The 21,765-nt window shown below is 38.7% G+C and overlaps 1 protein-coding gene across 1 annotated transcript in view; it reads right to left on the bottom strand.

Moving 5' to 3' along the window:
- The window catches only part of TMEM161B (transmembrane protein 161B), a 69,735-nt gene extending 49,539 nt beyond the window's left edge, over positions 1-20,196 (bottom strand). The window contains exons 1-2 of the mRNA XM_008162011.3: positions 20,032-20,196; positions 6,477-6,580 (exon numbers count right to left, since the gene is read on the bottom strand). Of these exons, the coding sequence (XP_008160233.2) occupies positions 6,477-6,580; positions 20,032-20,034 (107 nt within the window). The 5' untranslated portion in view covers positions 20,035-20,196. The remainder of the gene's footprint in view (positions 1-6,476; positions 6,581-20,031) is intronic.
- Positions 20,197-21,765: the final 1,569 nt, after the last annotated feature.

Genomic DNA, 21,765 nt, shown 5'->3' with positions numbered 1-21,765 from the left:
CAAACCACTTTAAAAATATTTCAGAAGTAAAGGTTTGAGAAATTTAGAATGGAAATCTGAACATGAACAAATATAGAAAGACTTAGTACTCAGAGCAAGCTAAAAAGCTTTCATACATAAATAATCATACAAAATTCTATTTCAGGGTATACACATAGATCATTAAGAAAGCTTTAGTCTCCACTCTAAATCTCCAAAATTTTGACAAGTAACAAAAAACAAAAACAAAAACTTAAGAGAAAATAGCACTTAACACTTAGAAAACCTTTCAGTACAAGCAGCTAAAATATTGTTTGTTATACACATACAGTCTCCTGTTAATAACTGGAAATTTTAATAGAACATCAATGACATTCTGGAACTGGAAGTTAATTAAGACAGCTAATGCAAGGAGAGCAAGGACTCAGGCATTCCATAAGGGTAGCAGCTGAAGGTTTAAACCTTTCCCTTAGGTCATAGGTCCCACCTACTGTGCATTTGAATAGTAGTTTTCTCTCACCAAAGGGAACTAGCATATTTGTGGGTCAGGCAACATGCAAAAGGGAACAGGCAGAAATAATTAGAGCAACTGAATAGGAAGGTGTTGTTACACCCTCTTTACCCAATTTTGGGTGAGACAAAAATCAGAATAAATCTGACCATACCATTTTCAATAAGGGACATATGAAGGGAAGGAGCACATCAAAGTGAGAGCCTAGGAAGGCAAAGGGGTAGAGAAAAATGCATAAGTTTGAGCTAAACAATCAGAAAAATGGAGAGCAGGTTCATCAAAGAAGCTATAAAGGAGAAAAAGCAAACCCTAGTCCTCATGCAAAACCCACTATTCAAATGTACAAAGAATGTAACCTATCACTTACCTCTCCATGAAAAGAGGGGCCAAGCAAACTTCAAAACAAAAAGGAACTTTAATTACAATAGAAAGTAGAATACTTTGGCTACAAATCAGTGGTATGCTGGACACTATAAACAACTAACATCTTTAGGGGATCTGAGCAACTGTTAAAACAAGTGTTCCTTATGTTAGGGAAAGCAGTTTACCCTAAGAGTACAGAAACACCAACTTCCCAGGAGTTTTCTTCTTTTGGGGGTGGGAGTGAGAAATAGGGCAATCTGAGAGCATTAGACTCCTTTGAGTTTTTCAAGATTACAGTTGAGATTTTCACACATTATTGGGATAAGACAGTGGTCGGCAAACTCATTAGTCAACAGAGCCAAATATCAACAGTACAACGATTGAAATTTCTTTTGAGAGCAAATTTTTTAAACTTAAACTTCTTCTAACGCCACTTCTTCAAAATAGACTCGCCCAGGTCATGGTATTTTGTGGAAGAGCCACAATCAAGGGGCCAAAGAGCCACATGTGGCTCGCGAGCCGCAGTTTGCCGACCATGGGGATAAGAGCACTTACTACTTAAGTTTTCATTTAAAGCAAGATTCCTTTAACAAAATCGGATAGTCATATAAAAAGGCATGAAAAAAAAAGGGAGAATTAATAATATATTCTAGAAGAAAAATATTTTCCTATTAAAAAAACTGAAATGTAATACAAAATATTTGTAATTTAACAAATTTAACCTCAAATGGTGAGAGGTATAATTTGAATAGATATTTCTTAAATTCTACTTCAATGTGTCTTTTAATTTAGCTTAAGACTAAAGGTGGCTATGTAGCCATAGAGAAGCCATAAGAATACAGTAAGTAAAGAGAAACCATATACTACTTATAACTTGAAGGATATCTTCTAAAAGCCAAGTACAGCTAGGAAAACAGGTAGAAAAAAAGAAAATCTTAAATATATTACTCTAGAATCTAACAACAGAAGTCACCGTGGTTGTAGAAAAGCTCACCTCTACTAAATACAAAGCTCTTTTCAAATATGTCAGTTCCCAGACAAGGTCTCGAGTGGTTGGGCATCCAAAAATCAAATCCATAGTACACTGTGTTAGACTTCTGGGGTAAAAAGCCTTGATCTGTTTCATTTTTCAGTATTTGAACGTGACTAAAGTTAAAATTTGTTTTCTCATTTGTAAAAATGGAAGGACTAGACACTCACCAATCCTGCATTTACTTTCTAGGTAAAAATGAAAACTATATTTCCCAGACTCCCTTGTACTTTGGCCTGAACTAGCCACAGGGCCTTAGCCTATGCAACGTGGGCAAAAATGATACATCTACTTCTAAGCTTAGCTCCTAGAATCTCCAGAAAGATCCATAGCCCACTCCCACTCTCTCGACTTGCCAACTGGCACAGCATCTAACAGAGGACTCTAAGGCAGCAGGAGGACAGTGGCACCACAAGACAGAAGTTTACAATCCCTAAGTCAGCACTTGAAGAATAGCTGAATCCTTAAAACACCATTTTGTGAAGGATCTACCTGGAGAGCTGCCCAACCCCTGATTCCCCCATTTGACCCTCACTCCTCTCTGAGAAAGCTGAGTGAGAAACTTTTATTAAACACTGAGATTTCTGAGGTCATAACACACCCCAAATATATCCCCTCCCCTCTTTATCTCAGAGTGTACAAATCCAAATGAGATAGAAGAAATACAAATATTATCAGGATGAAGTTTTATAACATGGCAAAGATAATACTAATGGAATTCAAGCCAGATTAAAGACTACACCGTTTTTAAAAAACTACAGATCTATAGCACTAATAACAACATATAAATCTTACCTAACAAGAGCCAGAAAACTAGTCAATTTTTTCATATTAAAAATCACCAGGCTGCTAATTTACAAGCAAAAATTGCTTATTTCTTCAAGGTATTTACTTCTTTTGGAAAATGGCAGGCTTACTGATTAAATCAAAATAATAGAGTCAAGTGCCACTTCAAACCCTCCATTCCAAAAGAGAAAGAGGTAGATGAGACATAGACAAAAATTAATTTATAGGATATAAAAAGAGAAGCTATAATGGTGAAAAATATGTAAACATTTATTCATAATTTGAAGATATTTACTACTGAAATAAATATTAAGATGATATATACAGAAGTTTCTTCTGTCAGACTCAATTAATTGAGTCATGTGGTTAATACACACATAGGTTAAGGTTAATACACATTTATTCACCCGAATAGCTCTATTAAACGGTTCTATTCAATATGGTAACTCCCAAGCCATCTTACACTATTCATAATTTAAAAGTCCTCACAAGCCTCTTCAATTAAATGCTTTAAGCATTTTATAGCCAATGAGAATGGCCTCAGGTATTTCTTTCATCAACTCAGCAGCATCATATGGTTTAAAATGCAAACTGTCATCTCTAATCAATAAATATTTATATAAGCAATCTATATAAGGAATTTTAGATTTTCTCAATATTAAGTTTCATAAAATTATCACAAAAGGTTGATAAAACAATAATTATCCCAAAATGGTAAAGTTAATTATCTTATTCAATGGAGTTAGAAAACAACATTTAGCAATTTGGTTTCATAACCCTAAAATTTTCAGAATTAACATTAAAGAAAGGTAGATGGTCTTAAAAACACAAAACAAAACAGGGAGGAAATGTGACTATAGAAGAAGAGTAACTATTACTAGAAAATTCTGATTGGCACCCTTAGAACCTATCTGGAATTTGAGAGAGCATTAATTAAATTTAATGTTTGCAAAAGTAAATCAAGAATATTAAAAAAATCAACTTCATGTTTATTTTTAAAGGTTGAACTCCTCAAATTAGTTTGTATATTTATGACACATACTTGTCAAAAAGTGAAGATTTAAAAATACATTAGTCTAATATTAACAAAGAGAAGAGAATCAGATTTTAAGTCTTTCAGTTTCTACCTGTGAATGTTTTATAGAAATAAATGAAAAAAGCAAGTTATGTACAAACATGGAAATTGTCTATAGAGTTAAATGGGATAAGACTACTAAGATCTTTACAGCCAAAAGAGAACTATAAGTTTCACTGGAGGCTCATCATAAACAGTCTAGAAATGTACAATGTATTTTATCTATTTTATTAATTCAGATTCCATTTATTTATATTAATAATAATTTGCTCAGCTGATGTTTACTTTTTCATGATCTAAGGCAAAGGGTTTTTGCTAAGCAAAGAAAAGTAAACAAGATTACACAAAGCATCACAAGTAATCTAGTTACAGATTGGTGGTGGGGAAGGTCTGTCCCACAGGCCATATAAGGCCCTTGCAATCATTTGGTCTGGCCCTACCCCAGGCATTAGGAGTGAGTTGATTAAATATCTGACCAAACAGAGCAGGCTAATTTTTAAGTTGATAATTTTGTATGGCCCGCAAATTATGTTATAAATATACAAATGGCCCTTAGCAGAAAAAAGGTTCCCCACCCCTGTTATAGATGACTAGGGGCCCGGTGCACGAAATTCGTGCACTGGGGTTGGGGGGTCCCTCAGCCCAACCTGCCCCCTCTCACATACTGGGTGCCCTCAGGGGATGTCCTACTGATGGCTTAGGCCCACTCCCCACGCTCCTTTGTGGGAGGCAACCGGGCTGATCAGGGGAAGGCACCAGCTCCATCACCCCGCTGCTGCAGCCACTGCCAGTCACCACAGCCACCAAGGTGTTTTCATCAACACGGACTCCAGTCCCTTCACCAAGAAAAAAACGACAACTTTCTTTAGGCATTTTTAAGATGTGTCTTTCATAGGATATGCATTTTTTTTTTTAGTCCTCACCTGAGGGTATGTTCCCATTGATTTTTAGAGAGTGTGGAAGAGAGAGGGAGAGACAGAGAGAAACATCAAAGTGAGAGGAACACTTTGATTGGTTGCCTCCTGTATGAGCCCTGACCATGTGCGCCAGGCTGGGGGGCATGCAGGAACCCCTGGTCCGCACGCAGCGGTGGCCGCCAGGGTCTCCACACACCCCAGAGGCCAACAACCAGCCCCCCATCGTGAGCACCAGGCTGGGGGCGTAGACCCAAACTGCCTCTTGATGCTGGAGCATTCCCAAGCGGCTGGGGGCACTATGGTGACACAGGATGTTCCCGCCCCGCCCCCAGCCCCTTGGCGCCTGCACCTATAGGCTCAAAGTGGCCAGGGGGTGTTCTGGGACCCTGCTGCTCAGGACCTAAGCAAGGGGCCTACAGGCTCGGACTGGCCTGGGTCCTGAGGATGTTTGCAGGACCCAGCCCCTTGGCGCCTGCACCTATAGGCTCCAAGTGGCCAGGGGGCATTCTGGACCCTGCCGCTCAGGACCTAAGCGCGGGCCTACAGGCTCTGAGCAGCCTGGGTCCGGAGGATGTTTACGGGACCCAGGCCGCTCAGCACCCACATATGCAAATTAACCGCCATCTTGTTCGCTCTGATTGGCTGTGGGCATAGCGGAGGTGCGGTCAATTTGCATGTTTGTCTATTATTAGGTTAGATTGATTTTTTTCACTTATAAATAGCTCCAATAGATACTTTCAAATTTACTAAAACTTCAGTCATTATTTATTTTGCTAATAAAATATACACTTTCAAATAGCTGATCTCATACTTTACACACACGTCAAAAAATTTTTAAGCAATCTGAATAACATTTTCTATATTTAAACACTAATATGGACAAAGTATAAGCATACAAAGAAAGAATATAAATAATTAAAACTAGAAAATAAATTCTATGGAGAAAATATAAGGGTTTTTTTGATAGAATGGTCCTGAATTAAAGGCTTATTATTTATCTTGCAGAACACAAAATCATTAGAAAAAGCTATCCATTGTTTCCTAACTTCAAAAGGTCTAAACAAAAGACTCAATAACAGAATTTGGTTATTTATTGGAGATGAGTAATTGGAGTAAAATTATAGTCATGGTACCAAAACTATAACTCACCTTTAAAAATTACATAGGATTTTGGCATGTATTTCTGTATGCAGTTTTCCTGATTTTGCCAAACTGTATCTCCTATCCTTCTTTACTTTTGATTTTATTGTTTTATTGTACAAATTTCATCAAGGCAACTTAGCTCCTTTTTAAAGGAATGAGGATAGTAGTAAGCTTATAGTGCAAGTAGACAAAATTAAATCCTACAAAATTCTTCACCCCCTCCTTGTTAAATTACAGTTCAAAATTCTCTGCAGTAAAAGAACCCCTAACTCACAGTAAACTCTCAACTGAGTCACTTAATTGTGGAAATATGTAAGCATGAGAGCAATTTATACTCTCATTCTTTTGTTGACAAACCTATAAAAAAGGTAACTAGAAAAGTTATGTGGTATTTTCAGTGGCCAGGACAAAAAGGGACGGGGGGGGGGGGGGGGGGGGGGGGAGGGGGGAGCAGTACTGAACTCTTGACCATGACCCTATTACCTGTGTGTTAAACTGATAAACTACTAATATCTCAAGAAAAATAAGGACGTTAGATTTTTCTCATAACTTTCCTTTGTCATGTTTTTAGAAAATAGAAATTAGCATTTAACTATCTAGGAAGTTAATCAGCCTGGTAAATTAAATAGAAATTTGAAAGTGCTACTCACACTCAGCCTATACTTGACTTACCTGCCATTACAGAGTAACCATCGAGCAAGAGAATAGTGAGGTATAATCTTCTGCATGAGGCTGGCCATCACCATGGTAACAACCAGCTGTATACCTATTACACCCTGTGTAAAAAAAAAAAATAAATTTAACAATAAATGAAGTTAGATTTGAGAACAAAATGGAAAACTTTCTATCCACTTTGAAAATGATACTCTAAGAAAGAGGAGTTGCTATTAAAATATGTATTATTCTGGCATTTAGGCATTCAAGACCACATATATTTAAACTTAAAACATGCAATCACATCTTATAATCCTCTATGAGTTACCCAAGTTTCACATCCAAGTAAACAAAAGTTAAATGAATTAGCATATACATTCAAAATCTATTCCCAAGAAATGTTCTCTATTATGTAAGGGTATCATAATGAAGTAAAATTAGTAATATTTTATCCTCCAAATTCACTGTTCAATACACATAAAATAGCAGCTTGCTGCGCTTTAAAAGCAGTATGCCTATTTTTTTTAAAAATATATTTTATTGATTTTTTACAGAGAGTAAGGGAGAGGGATAGAGAGTTAGAAACATCGATCAGCTGCCTCCTGCACACCCCCTACTGGGGATGTGCCTGCAACCAAGGTACATGCCCTTGACTGGAATCGAACCTGGGACCCTTGAATCCGAAGGCTGACGCTCTATCCACTGAGCCAAACTGGTCAGGGCGAGTATGCCTATTTTTTATTCTACAGTGGTAGTGAATGATTAAAGAGTATTAATTATATTAAGTGTGATATGTCAAGACTGGCCTAAAAGTCACTAGAAAAAAATTTTAATTCATGCTGTCATTACCAACTTCCAGTGAGTGGGCCTTCAACAACATCCAAAAATGCCTTAGTTTGGTCTCATCAGTCTCTCTCCTGTTCTCCATGATAGCTAAAATTCAAACCTTCTCTCTTCACACCTCCAACCTGCCCCAAACTAGTAACTCCTCAGTCAGCAGAGGACATGTATTTCACAGAGAAAATATACACCATTAAATGTGAAGTCTCACTTGCCACCAAGCTCACAATCACCTGTATCTACTCTAGATTTTTTTCCATACCCAACAGAAATAAGAGCATTCCCACACAAAGCAAATCCCCTACATCTGTGCTTCATATCCCATCCTCTCTTTGATTTTCAGGAACCTCAACCACTGAATAGCTTCCTTCCTGCATCTTCTTTAATCTCTCCTCTATTTAAATCCTTGCTATCATATCAGCACTGTAACACCTCTAAGTCTTTTTATCTTTCCAAAAAAATAATAATTTTCCTTTATAGTCCTCCTGTCTCCTCAGATTCACAACCACTTTTCAAAAGACTTATTCTCACTGCTTCTACTACATTCTCATACCTCCCCATAGTTACTTCATTCCATTCCATTGAAACACCTACCATCAAAATCACTTCACCTTGCCAAATTATATTTCCTTATCTTAAATCTCAGCAATTTCCCACACGGTCTTCCACATCCATTGCTTTACTCCCACCTTGATGATCAATTCTTTATACTCCCTTTTGGTACACTAGTGGCCCGGTGCACGAAGGCGGGGGGGGGGGGGGGGGGGGAGTGTCCTTCAGCCCGCCTGCACCGTCTCCAATCTGGGACCCCTCGGGGGATGTCCGACTGCCTGTTTAGGCCCGATCCCTGTGGGCCTAAACTGGCAGTCAGACATCCCTCTTGCAATCTGGGACCTCTGGTTCCTAACCGCTCACCTGCCTGCCTGCCTAATCACCCCTAACCACTCTGCCTGCCAGCCTGCTTGCCCCCAACTGGCCCCCCCTGCTGGCCTGCTTGCCCCCAACTGCCACCCCCCACCCCGCCAGCCTGATCACCCCTAACTGCCTCTGCCTCGGGCCCCGCCACCATGGCTTTGTCCAGAAGGACGTCCGGAAGGTCTCCCGGTCTAATTAGCATATTACCCTTTTATTAGTATAGATTTATTAGTATAGATTTGTTTTTAACATAAAGAATAAAGTCTTTCAAAAAATATCAGTCTAAGAAACAAGTAGAAAAAAAAAATCAAATTTCATTGTAACAAATTGTTCGATTGGTTGTTCATCATTGTAACAAATGTACTACTGTGGTGTAGGATGTCCATAGTGGGGAAGGTTTTGCACATGTAAAGACAGGGGTATATAGAAACTCCCTGTATTTTCCAATTTATTTTGCTGTAAACCTAAAACTGTTCTTAAAAATGAAGTTCATTAATTTAAAAAAAATCGAAGTTCTACATGTGGAATCAATATAAAAAATGTCAAATATTAACTAGAAAAAAACCATTTGTAACTCACATCACAAATAGATATTTTACTTACTAGATATAGTATAGAGTTCTCATCAATCAATTAGCAAAAATCCCAATGCCCAATTAAAAGAGAACAAATATGTACAAAGAGCTGTCAAAAAAAAAGTAAAAATGGCTCTTAAACAGGACTGTTTTTTAAATGTCTTTGAAATCTACCTCAACTATGGTGTTACTGTGGCTATTTTAATGCTTTAAATTCTACCAATGGGATTAAGGTTCAACCACTTTTATATTCACCTAACATCAAAGAGTACATTCTCACATTTTTTTTCTTTTACATCACTCAAATTGACTATGCTGAGGAAATAACATTTATTTTTAAAAATAGTATAATGTGATACTTATTAATTTTTTTATTGAATTTATTGGGGAATCACATAGGTTTCAGATGTACTATTTTATAATACATCAACTCTATATTGTACTGTGTATTCACTAGCTCAAGTCAAGTCTCCTATTTAGCACAATGACAATTAAAATAGGTCAAGGCACATAGTAGAGCACTTTACTATATATTGGCTAAAGAATGAATGAATGAATGGCATTACTACAAAAGAATCTGTCTTAACAGAATATGAAAAGCTAAGATTATCTAAGATTATCATACTAGGTAACAATAAATACATATATTAAGGCAATATTGCAACCCAATTTCAAATGAACAAAGGGTTATAGAAATTTAAAAATTTGGATATGAAAGTTTTATAGAGTAAATGAGACATAAGGTAGAAATTGAAATCACATAGATGGCAGAGTAAGAGAAAGGGAATTCGAGGCTAAATGACAAATGTGAACATACAGTAACCATGGAACAGCAAAAAGTCTAGTTCAACCAAAGCAGACTTTAGTATATGGCAAATAATTACAAAAAATAGAATAAAAAATTTTTAAATCGTTCAGTCTTTTTAAAAAATTTATTTTATTTTATTTTATTGATTTCGGAGAGGAAGAGATAGAAACATCAATGAGAGAGAATCACTGATCGGCTGCCTTCTGCATGCCCCCCACTCAGGATGGAGCCCAAAATCCAGGCATGTCCCCTGACTGGGAATTGAGCCTCTTGGTTCATAGATCAAAGCTCAACCACTACTCCAGGCTGGCCAGGCAGATTGTTGAGTCTTTAAAACCCAACAGGACACAGTTAGTGGATATGTTTAAAAAGATCACCTTGAAAACTTTCAAACAGGTAGGGGGAGGAGGACGAAATAATGCAAGTAACATATAAGGAAACTTGGAGCAATCTATTGATCAATTGAGAAAACCTAAGACTAAGGTAGAAGTGATTGAAACTAGTAGGAAGGAAAGAACAAAGATAAAATTCAGTCAAAAGAAAACCAATCAAACTTTGAGTGTGACTGAACATGAAGGAAAATTACTGTAGAATAAAACTGAGGAATGCCTCCAAGTTTATTTCAGGATGTTTTAGTTTGGGTGACTGACTGGTAGAATCCTAGAACCACTGACAGAATAGTTGTAGACTGAAGGAAACTCAAGGAAATAAACTAGGAAGACTCAGACAGGCTTTCCAAGGACAGGACCTTGGCTGAATCCTCAACTTTTCAGAATACACAGAAAACATGCTTTTTTTTTTTTTTTTTAATTTCTTTATTGATTAAGGTGTCACATATTTGTCCTCATCCCCCCATTCCCATCCCACCCCTCTCCCCACGCATGCCCCAATCCCCTGTTGAACTTAACCGTTGGATAGGCTTATATGCATGTATACAGGTCCTTTGGTTGAACTCTCCCCCTCCCCCCACCCTCCCCCTCAGAAAACATGCTTTGCTGGTACAATCAATCTACATGAGATAGACTGGCAATGATAAGGTAAGAGTTGTATTAATTTATAGTAAAACAAACTACCAAGTGGCTCAATGTTCAAATTCACTAAGTGTTCCATTCAGCCTGCTACTAATTTGATATTGAAAGTCAAATTAGTAGCAGGCTGAGAGGTGAGTAGTGATTTAGAGCAAACGGTAACTTGGAGAGGCATTTCATTCAGGCAGTACTGAAGTTTGAAGTCTAGAGCAGCAATTTTCAATCTTTTTCATTTCATGGCACACAAACTAATTACAAAAATTCTGTGGCACACCAAAAATTATATATTTTTTGGCCAATCTGAAAAAAAAGTATAATTTCCCTGACTAAACAGTCAGGTTTTGCATGTTTTAAAAATTCTTATGGCACACCAGTTGAAAATCACTGCTTTAGAGTGTAAAATATTCCCACCTCTAAATAGTTTTGGATAAATATGTTTAATTCTAGCTACTTAAACTGTTTTCCTAGACTTTCAACTAACAAAATTATTCTCCAATTGATACTCTTTTTTTAGACAAAAACCTATCTAAAAATTATTCTATCTTCTGATATGTAGATATCACTATATAGCTATAATATGATTAGGCATGGGAACCAATTTAAGTTCAAGATGAGAAGACAACTCATTTCTCTCCATCATGTACTGGTTTTATCAAATATTAAAGTGTTAACCACCCCTCACTGCCACCTACAAATAATATGTGATAAGTGATATCATAGAGGTCAGTGCCACTGTTATGGGAGCACTCCAAGAAAGCAAGTAATTAAATCTATGTGGGAGCCCGGCCAAGTGGCTCAGTGGTTGAGTGTCGCCTACTATGACCAGGAGGTCATGGTTTGATTCCTGGTCAGGGCATATGCCACACCTGGGTTTCTGGTTCGATCTCCAGTGGGGGGCATGCAGGATGTTTCATCATTGATGTTTCTCTCTCTCTCCCCCCGCCCCTCCCTTCCTCTCTGAAAACAATAAAAATCTATTTTAAAAATAGATAGATGATTGATCGATGATAGATGATAGATAGATAGATAGATAGATAGATCGATCGATCGATCTGCCTGGGAGAGCTGGGAATGTCTGGTTCAGAAGTGACATTTGAACTAAGCTTACGAGGTTAAAGAAGTAGCCCTCTGACAGACAGAAAAGGAAGATATGTTTAGACATATTTACTCAAAGAGAATAAATGACATGATCCAAAATAATGAGTGGTTCCACCTGGCCAGATTTTGGTTGAGTTCCACCCAATGGACTTTTATGCAGGTACTTAGAAATAAGTGATAATTAATTTCTCTAACACTATTTAAGATTGTAATATTAGTTATTAACTGGGTTGGGAAAGATTTTCTAGAAATATAATAATCAGAAACTATATTATTTCTACAGAAAAATATTTTTTAAATTCAATTTTTTCATATGTTGAAACTTACCAAAAATAAATAAGACTGACACAAAAGTACAGTTACAGTGTCCAAACAGTCTGGGTTAAAATTAATTCCACTAGCTGTATGACTTTGGATGAGTTATTCTAATCTCGCTGTGCCTCTATTCCTACAACTATAAAATATGATCCAGAAATTCCACTTTTGGGTATTTATCCAAAGAAATCCAAAACACTAATTTGAAAAGACATATGTACCCCTATGTTCACTGCAACATTATTTTTAATAGCCAAGATATGGAAGCAACCTAAGTGTCCAACAATAGATGATTAGATAAAGAAGATGTAGTATATATCCTATATAATAAAAGCCTAATATGCAAATTGCCCGGGCCGTCATTCGACTGGGCATTCGACCGCTCACTATGACTTGCAATGACCACCAGGGGGCAGCATGGAACATGGCGGGTGTTGGCGACATGGTGCTGGCAGCAGGCAGCAGTGGAGGCGCTGCGGGCCCAATGGGCCCCGATGAGAGCGGTACTGCGGCAGGATGGTGGAGCAGGTGAGCGGGCAGTGCCAGGCCAAGGCGGGTGTGAGCGGGGACCTGATTGCTCCACTGATCACCCCACAGGCGGCAACCAGTGGCAGCAGCGGGGGGTGGGGCCGCCACCTGGCTCCCAGACACTAAGGGAGCTGGAAGGGAGGGGGTGGGGGCCCTGGCCCCAATCAATCACCCTGCAGGTGGATGGTGGAGCAGGTGAGGGGGCAGTGCCAAGCCAAGGTGGGGTGCCAGATGGGGCTGCGGGGCTGCGGGGCTGCGAGGCTGGGGGCGCGAGCTGGGGCCCGATCTCCGCAGGCCACCCTGAGGGACCCCACCTGTGCACAAATTCGTACAGTGGGCCTTTGGTATACAATAAAATATTACTCAGCTATAAAAAAGAATGAAATTTTGCCATCTGTAAAAACGTAGATGGACTTAGAGGTATTATGTTAAGTGAAATAAATCAGACAAAAAAAGACAAATACCATATAGTAGAATCTAAAAAAAACCAAAATAAATGAACAAACAAAACAGAAACAAACTCACAGATAGAGAAAACATTTTATGGTTGCCAGAAGAGGGGTGAGGTAGTTAGGAAAATGGGTGAAAAAGGGGAAGAAATTAAGATGTACAAATTTCCAATTCTGAAAACAGTCACAAGGATGTAAAGTACAATCTAAAGAATAGAGTCAATAATATTGTAATAACTATGTATGGTATCAAATGGGTACTAGACTTATCGAGGTGGTCACTTTGTAAGTTATATAAATGACTAATCACTATATTATACACCTGACATTAATTAATATTGTATGTCAACTGTAAATGAAAACTAAATACTAAAATAAATTTTTTTTAAATCCAGAAGATAAAAAAGGTTTAAAAAATCCCAAGATTTAACCACTCATAAAGATTTAAATGAGTTAATATAAGTAGAGCAGATAAATTTTAATCACTAAGTAAATGTAGCTATTATTGTTATTGAGGAAAAAATTCAACTTCTTATCCATATGACATGCTTCTACTTATCCTTAAAAGCCTAGTCCAATCAATCCTTTAAGAAACTCTTCTTGATCTTAATATAAGTTGAATATTCCCTCTTTTTTTTGTTCCCTCAATGTACATTCAACTAAATGTGCATCAATAATATTCACAAATCCACATATTCAAAATCACAGAACCGTGAGTCAAACTATAGAGGTCATCTAGTTCTAGTTCAAGCAGACTGTTTATTCAAGGCACATATTTAATGTACTATCCAGTTCAAGCAATATGTTTATTGTACTTTTCCCAAAGTCACTTTTAAAGATACGCTTTATGAGCAGATTGATTTACATAACATCTAAATATTTTTTTAAATAAAACATTATAATCAGACATAAGGATCTTGAGTCTCAATATCCAAGTATCAAAAGCTGAAACTGTTTCAGGTTTATGTAAATCTTTTGTTTATGGCCAAAACATGAAAGATTTAATCTATTTTAACAATAGAATTACTAAGTCTGTTTTATGTAAGTAAAAGATATGAATGTAACACCAGGATATTCTGAGTGAATGAGCTGTATTCTCTCAAGAAATGTAGTAACTTAAAAAACTAAAAATATATGATACAAAAATGCAGTTTATTAAATAAAATATAGGCATATAGGCTGGAGATAGATACACACACACACACATACACACACATATTTTTTCATATTTGTTCCAATATCACCTTATTCTTGAGGCTTTCTCCAAATGCTCTATTTAAATGACTGTGCTTTATCTTTCTGTTGCATTAACCATGACTAACATATTATGTCTCATGTGATTACCATCAGATTGTCCCAATAAAACATAAGCCCCATAAAAGAACTATTTTATAAACAGTTATATTCCTGTTGTCAAAAACAATACCTGACATATAGATGGCTTTTAACAAATAATGAATAATTGAAGAAATACTTTTTAGATAAAGCACGATTTTTAAATGTTTGCTGAAACAAAAGGGACAACCATTGCAATTTAAAGCAAGAGAACGTTCATTTCCAGAACTGGCAATTTACAGACAAATTTATTTCTTCAAAGTTCCTTTGGGGCAAGTTGGGTTCATTCCTGATTTTGTAACATGGACAAAACTATTGCACAATAGTAAAAATACAATAAATTCTCTCTTAGAAATGAACACTTTAGACTATCTTCTGATTTTTCTAAAACCAATTAATTTTGCTTTGAGCTTTTATCTCAGAGCAAATAAAAGAACCAACTTATTTAGAAAGTGGACCAAAAACCAAAGTATAAACTGGGTCTTAGGAATTAACCTGAATCAACCAAAAACTAACCAAGAGAACTGTCTCTACTATTACTTGAACTAAGCCTCTTTTGGAAAGTAGTAAATGAGAGAAGTCAGAGGAAAAGCTAGAGAACTGAGAATAAATCTGAACCTCAGCCCTATGTGATTAACTGATAAAACCTGACCAAAATCCATCCTTCAAGCTACACATGTCCATTCACCAAAATAGACTACATTCTGGACCATAAATCACACCTTAACAAACTTCAAAGAAATCACAGAATGTCTGTTCTCAAATCACAATGGAACTAAAGTGTAAATCAGTAACAGAAAGATAACTGGAAATCCCAAAATATGTGGAGATCAAATATTTCTAAATAACCCATGGTTCAAAGAGAAATCTCAAGAAAAATTAAAAATATTTTGAACAAAACAAAAAAAACCCTCCACAATTTATCAAAATTGATAGGATGCAGCCCAGCTGGTGTGGGTCAGTGGTTGCGCAATGTTCCAGTCACCAGGAGATGGTCAGTTCGATTCCTGGTCAGGGCACATGCCTGGGTTGCAGGCTAGATCCCCAGTAGGAGGCTTGCAGGAGGCAGCGGATCGATGTTTCTCTCTCTGTCTCTCCCTACCTCTCTCTGAAATCAATAAAAACATATATTTTTTAAAAGTTTTAAAATTTATGGGATACAGCAAAAGCAGTGCTTAGAGGGAAATTTATAACATTGAAAGCATATATTAGAAAACATTTAGAATCAATCACCTAAGGTTCCACATTAGGGAATTAGTAAAAGAGCAAATTAAATCCAAAGTAAGCAGAAGAAAAGAAATAATATGAATTAGAGCAAAATTCAATGAAACTGAAAGCAGGACACCTACAGAGAAAAATTAATGAAACCAAAAGCTAGTTTTTCAAAAAGATCAATGAAATCAATAAGCCTACAGCCAGAGTAACTAAGATAAAAAGGAAAGACACAAATTACTAATATCAGAAATGAAAGGAGACATCAGAGATCCCATGGACATGAGAAGTCTCATAAGGAACATAAAGAACAACTCTATGCCCACAAATTTTATAACCTAGGTAAAATGGACCAATTTCTTGAAAGATACAATTTGCCAATAATAACAAAAGAAGTAGGCAATCTGAATAGGTCTCTATCTATTAAAGAAATTGAATCAATAATAAGTAACCTTCCAATGGGTTCACTGATGAATTCTACCAAACATTTAAGGAAGAAATTTTACAATCTCTTTCAGAGGATAGAAGCAGAGGGAATACTTCCTAACCAATTCTATGAGGCCAGCATTACCCTAATACCAAAACTAGATGAAGACATAATAAGGGGGAAAAAAACCCCACACAACTACAGACCAACATCTCTCATGAATATAAATGCAAAAAATCCTAAACAAAATATTAATCCAACAACATATAAAAAAAGTATACACCACAACTAAGTGATATTTATTCCAGGTATGTGAGACTAGTTCAACATTCAAAATTCAATTAAAATAATCCACCACATCAAGAAACGTAACATGTCTGATTACCAATAAGCACAAAAACCTCTAATACCTTCAACAAAGTTTCTAATATCTACAGTACAGTTCTCTTAAAGTGTGGTTTAAGGACCATCAGTTTCAGGCTTAACTGTAAAACTCATTAAAAATAAGAATCTAAAACTCCACCCTCGAATAACAGGATCTAGATAAGCCTTTTTATCAAGCATCATAGGTGAATCCTAAAAAAACTCAAATTTGAGAACTAGTGCCCTAACCCACTTTTTAAAAAATATATATTTTATTGATTTTTTTTTACCGAGAGGAAGGGAGAGGGATAGAAAGCCAGAAACATCGATGAGAGAGAAACATCGACCAGCTGCCTCCTGCACACCCTCTACCGGGGATGTGCTCGAAACCAAGGTACATGCCCTTGACCGGAATCGAACCTGGGACCTTTCAGTCTGAAGGCCGAGGCTCTATCCACTGAGTCAAACCGGTTTCGGCGCTAACCCACTTTTTAAAATGCAGCTGAAGTCACCGACTACCACTACCCCATCTCCAGTTAGAATTAAATTCTTTCCTCTGTACTCTTTGAGCACATTACATGTATTTCCCTTTAATATTTACCACATTCTCTTTCCAACACCCTCATCACCTCCCAAAAGGAAAACTTTCTCATAAACTTTAAGGCAGAGGTTTACAGCCATTTTACCCCAACAGACCATAGCTCAATCCCAGCAGTAAAAGTTACCACAGGATGCTGTAAACATAAAACAAGCCATGAGATACCTGCAATTCCAAGAGTTAGTTCTCATCTACTTTTCTCCCACAAACCAGCCTAAATGGTGAAAAGGTCTATTTGATTAAAGTTGGTTTGTAAGTTACAAAAAGAAAAACAATAAAACATATAGTTTTATTCCTTTAGTAAACTGTCTACAGACTATCCATTTTCTCAACATGAAACAAATTTTTTTTTGTCTGTAATATAATTCTATTGTCATCTGCTGACAAAAGGAGAAGCTTATTACATGCACAGGCATTTATTGAATTTTGATCTACATAATGAATCAGAGAATAAGAGAACAGGATGAGTTTCTATCTATTAAAACAAAAATAAAATCAAGGTGTCCCAAGGCTTTATTTTCTATTTGGAGTAGCATTTAAGATAGTTGTCAAACATACGAACAAATATTCCAACTATTACCTACCTGATATATTAAAAAAAAAAAAAGAATGGTTAAAAAATATCAAACTTGGGAAATCAACATGAAGGAAAAAAGTGAAAATCAGACTAAGCCTTATTTAATAAAAAACATGTACTTATTCTGAAAAAGTCCTGAGTGAAGTCAAAGAATCATAAATTAGGTGTTCTAATTCCTATCAAGACCCATTTCTCTTATCTAAGAGGAAAATGGAACTCTTATATAAGTTGGGTAATTTTTCCAAATTCATATAACTAATGATGGGCAGAATCTGGGTCTTATGAATTCAAGTACTGCATCGTTTCCATATCATTTCAATCACTACAAAAGTTTTCAATTCAATCAAGCTGAATCCTAAATAAATTCAACCCTTGTCAACTTCCTTTAACCTTTTGCACTCGGATGTTGTCGAGTATGACTCGACACGGTTAGCATCGGTAGCAGCTCGAGAAAAAAGCAAGCGAGTGCAAAGGGTTAATGGCTAAATCCTTTCTTATGAAGGATTCCAAGCATTAATCACAAGTACACATACAGACATTATCAATTTCATATCTGGGAAAGCTTAAGTGGAGTTAAGTACATTAATTTAGAAATATAAGCAATACCTGAATGGAGAAAGTCAGCTACCTGGCTGCTGGTGACATTCTCCAGGTGAGATTCTCTTAAGTTACATTTTGAGAAACAGCATGCGTTTGTTTACCTTAGCAAAGCTACCTTTTTTTAGCATCACAGAATACTGAGAGTAAGTTCACGTTCAGCTTCTCTGTGATTATTATGAATTCAAGGATTTCATTACACTCTATCTTAACTGTTAAGACCAAGGAGTCAAAACAGCTTAAACTTAAGAAATGATCTGAATTTTAATACAGACTATGCCAACTATTGTTAGTTTAGGTAAACCGTTGCCTATTTTTAAACCTCAGATTCTTCCTTCAGTAAAATTGGTGGTGGTGGTGTGTGTGTGGGGGGGGGGTAGTAATTATTATCTTTGGCTCCTTCCAGTTTGACTCTTCGCTTTCACTAATTTTATTGATACTAAAGAAAAAATAATACTGTATTATTCATTGAGGTTAACACACACACACACACACACACACACACACACTGCCCAAAAAAGTCAGAAGTTAGTAGTCATAGCATAGTAGAGTGTGCTAGGAACCACATTATCTGGAGTTTCTTTTGTTTCACATTCAGTTAAGGCTCTAAAAGTCATTCAAAAGTCAATCATCATATACAATAGCTGAACAATGTCAATATTTAGTCCTGAAAAGGTATGGCAAACTGAAACTAAATTCCAAGAAAGAATCCCTTCCGGATGAGGACTTGAAATCTTTTATGTGGTCAAGAAACTGACAATGTTGAATTTTACTGGACCCCTGTGACATTGGAAAACAGCAAAGGTTAAGAAATTCACCCACCCTTACCCCACCCTTTTGTATTCTGGAAATGACTTACTGCAAAGAACCACTAGTCCCCATAAGACTTGGGTAAAGCTAACAGAAGACCCCCTTTTTTACATATGACAAGGCCAGACATAAACCTGCAAATTCACATTCTTTGCTTCATAAATGACTAGCTGAACTGCCTGCCCCTGTAGATCAATTGGAATAAAATGTTGGTTACCCCAATTCTGCTTAAGATCCTTCCCTCAGTTCCCTGAACTTTGGCCCACCCTCAGACGGAAACAGTATACCACTCCCTTAACTCCTTTACAGATAGGCTGATTTGAGGGTAAAACAATCTCTGATCTACGATCAGGCCATCAACCCTTTCATCTCACTTCTGCACACCTCCTTCTTTTTAGCCTTGTTTCCTCCTCTCTATGAAAGAAAAACCCCTCTTGCCTAACTTTTGAAACTTGCAGAGTTTAGGCATTCTCCCTATTGCAATAGGCTCTTCCCCCACACCCTTGCAGTATTCCTTTCGAGTTCAGTCTTTCCTTACTAAGTCTGGATTTTTTTATTATTATTATTATTTGGCACGTTTTCCAATTCCAAAAGGGCTGGGTTGGAAAAGGTAAGAGCTGACCTTGCCGTTTCTTTAAATGACAGGCGTTCATCCTCTACCTGGGGATCCGTAGTGTCCGCCAGAAAACGGTGCTAAAGGCATTTCTAAGATCTGAAGTTCTGGCCACTGCCCTGCAGCTAAGGACAGGCGGAGAGGATCAGCCAGGCAAGGTCAATGCTGGGACCACCTGAAACCAACCAACCGGGCAAGGTCAACTCTGGGACCACGCGCCGACCACTGTGAATGGGCCACGGACAACTGTGGCTACTGCTCCGTACTCCTGGACAGAACGCGCGGCCAGGCCGGGCAGAAGGTGATTTCTCCGGGGCCCAGGCGCTCCGGCGCCTGCAAGGTAGGTGGGTCTCGCCCTGCGGTTCATCCCATGGCTCCCGCCCACTCCATCCTCGGCGGGGCACCCGACCGGCTCCCTTCCCAGGACTGACCTCCGGGCCCTTCCATCCCGCTGGTGTTACTCCAGCCCTCCCAGAAGCACTCACCATGGCGCCAAGCACAGGTACCGGCCCTGGAGTCACCGCAACCGGCCAGGACCTCGCCTCCCTATCCTGCAGCCGGGAACCTCTGGACTCTAACGAGGCAGAGGGTCTTCCGGCTCTCCCGGAAGTGCTGCCCGCGCGGGACAGGAAGTCCCGCCCCTCTCCTGAGCGGCGTCGACCCCACGCCACGCAGAGGTGAGGAAACGCAAGACGTCCTCCACAGCCTCTTCCGAGGCGCTAGGGTAGAGGCGGGGGCGGGGCTGACCTTGAGAGCGCGCGGGGGGCAGGGGGAGGCGCAGGCGCAGAGCAGGTAGGTGGGTGAGCGGGCGGCTCCCCGCGGTGGCGCCTGCGAGGGTGTGAGGCAGGTCGGGGGGTTTGGGCAGGAGCGCATCCTTACTCTGGGAGGTGATGGAGGCGCAGGCGGGTGAGTGGGGTAGGAGCCGACCCCAGACCCAGCGGATGAAGGGAGGGATGGAACCTCGGGCGGTGTTCGGGCTGAGGCCGCACAGTAATTGCCTGGGCTCAGCTACGCCCTTTCGCTTTTTACCTTCCAGGTTTGGGGCCGGCTCTCTTTGGAGACTGGACGGATCGTAAGACACCTGTGCCTCCGTCATCTTCGCTCCTGGCATGAGTGGTCCTCCAGCCCTACCTTTCTCCAGGGCAGTGGCATTTGAGCTGAGAAGTTGCCTCCCTCTTCAGAGAGACCAACTGAAGCCAGAAGAAATCTACCAACAGCAGAGAAACCAGGAAGAGAATTCTGCCTGTTCAATACATTACAACATGAACGGTTTCCTTCTAGTTTAAAATATATATATATCATCAGTTCTAAGAAAGTAAAAACTCCTATATACCTCTTAAGTTTGTGTGTGTGCTTTTTCTCTCTCCCCCAAATCTGTACCCATCAACTCTCTTGGTCTTTTTCTTTGGCTCTAATGAGACAGCATTGGAGGCAGGCTTGAAATGGATATACAGAGGACCTTTATTCCGGAAATTAATCTCACAACTTGGAGATCTTCGCTTAAGTCGAGACTGCCTGCAGTTTCATCTACGGGCTCTCTCCTTGCCATAAGGTCTAGTTTTGTCACAAAGCTGGAATTGAGGGAAACTAAGAAGCTTGCAGAAGTTAAGGAGGTTGGGTAGGCAGAGGTGGCTATAGATGTTATATTTCACCCTCATCAAACTACTTGGAAAGCATGATATCCAAGCTATACATACATGGTCGAAAGACCCTGGGAATCAGAGATCTGAGCCATCCAAAAGAAGCATGCACAGGACGGTTGATTTATACTAGAAAGGGGGCTAGAGATGAGTGTATGGGTTGGGTTAGGCCAGGGTTATGTTTTGTGGGTGGAGAAATAGCATAACAATCAGGAATCCTAAGTACTAACCTTGGAAAGAGTTGGGGGCAGGGAGCTGCAAAAATTGTTTGTGAAACTTCTTGCTGTGGAGGGATCCAGCACTTCCCCGAGGGTCCCGCTTTGCTGCAGAGGGGCAAAGCTGTAAAGAGGCAAGCCCCAGGGCATCTGCACGTGGTGAGTGTGGTAGGTAGATTGGAGTCCTCGGCCTGCGAGTCTGTGGGAAGCAGCTGCTATCCTTGAAGAAGAAAAGTTGCAGAAGGAAAATGGCTATCAGACTGTCAGTGATGACACATTTTGTGAAGCCTTACTCTCATTTCTGACACTGGTTCTTACAACTGTCCTAAACCTGGCAGCCTCATTGAGGTTCACAAAGTATATC

The sequence above is a fragment of the Eptesicus fuscus genome, chromosome 4 (genome assembly GCF_027574615.1).
Source record: "Eptesicus fuscus isolate TK198812 chromosome 4, DD_ASM_mEF_20220401, whole genome shotgun sequence".
NCBI lineage: Eukaryota > Metazoa > Chordata > Mammalia > Chiroptera > Vespertilionidae > Eptesicus > Eptesicus fuscus.
The sequence above is the reverse complement of the archived record's forward strand: the minus strand, read 5'-3'. Positions and strand labels throughout refer to the sequence as shown.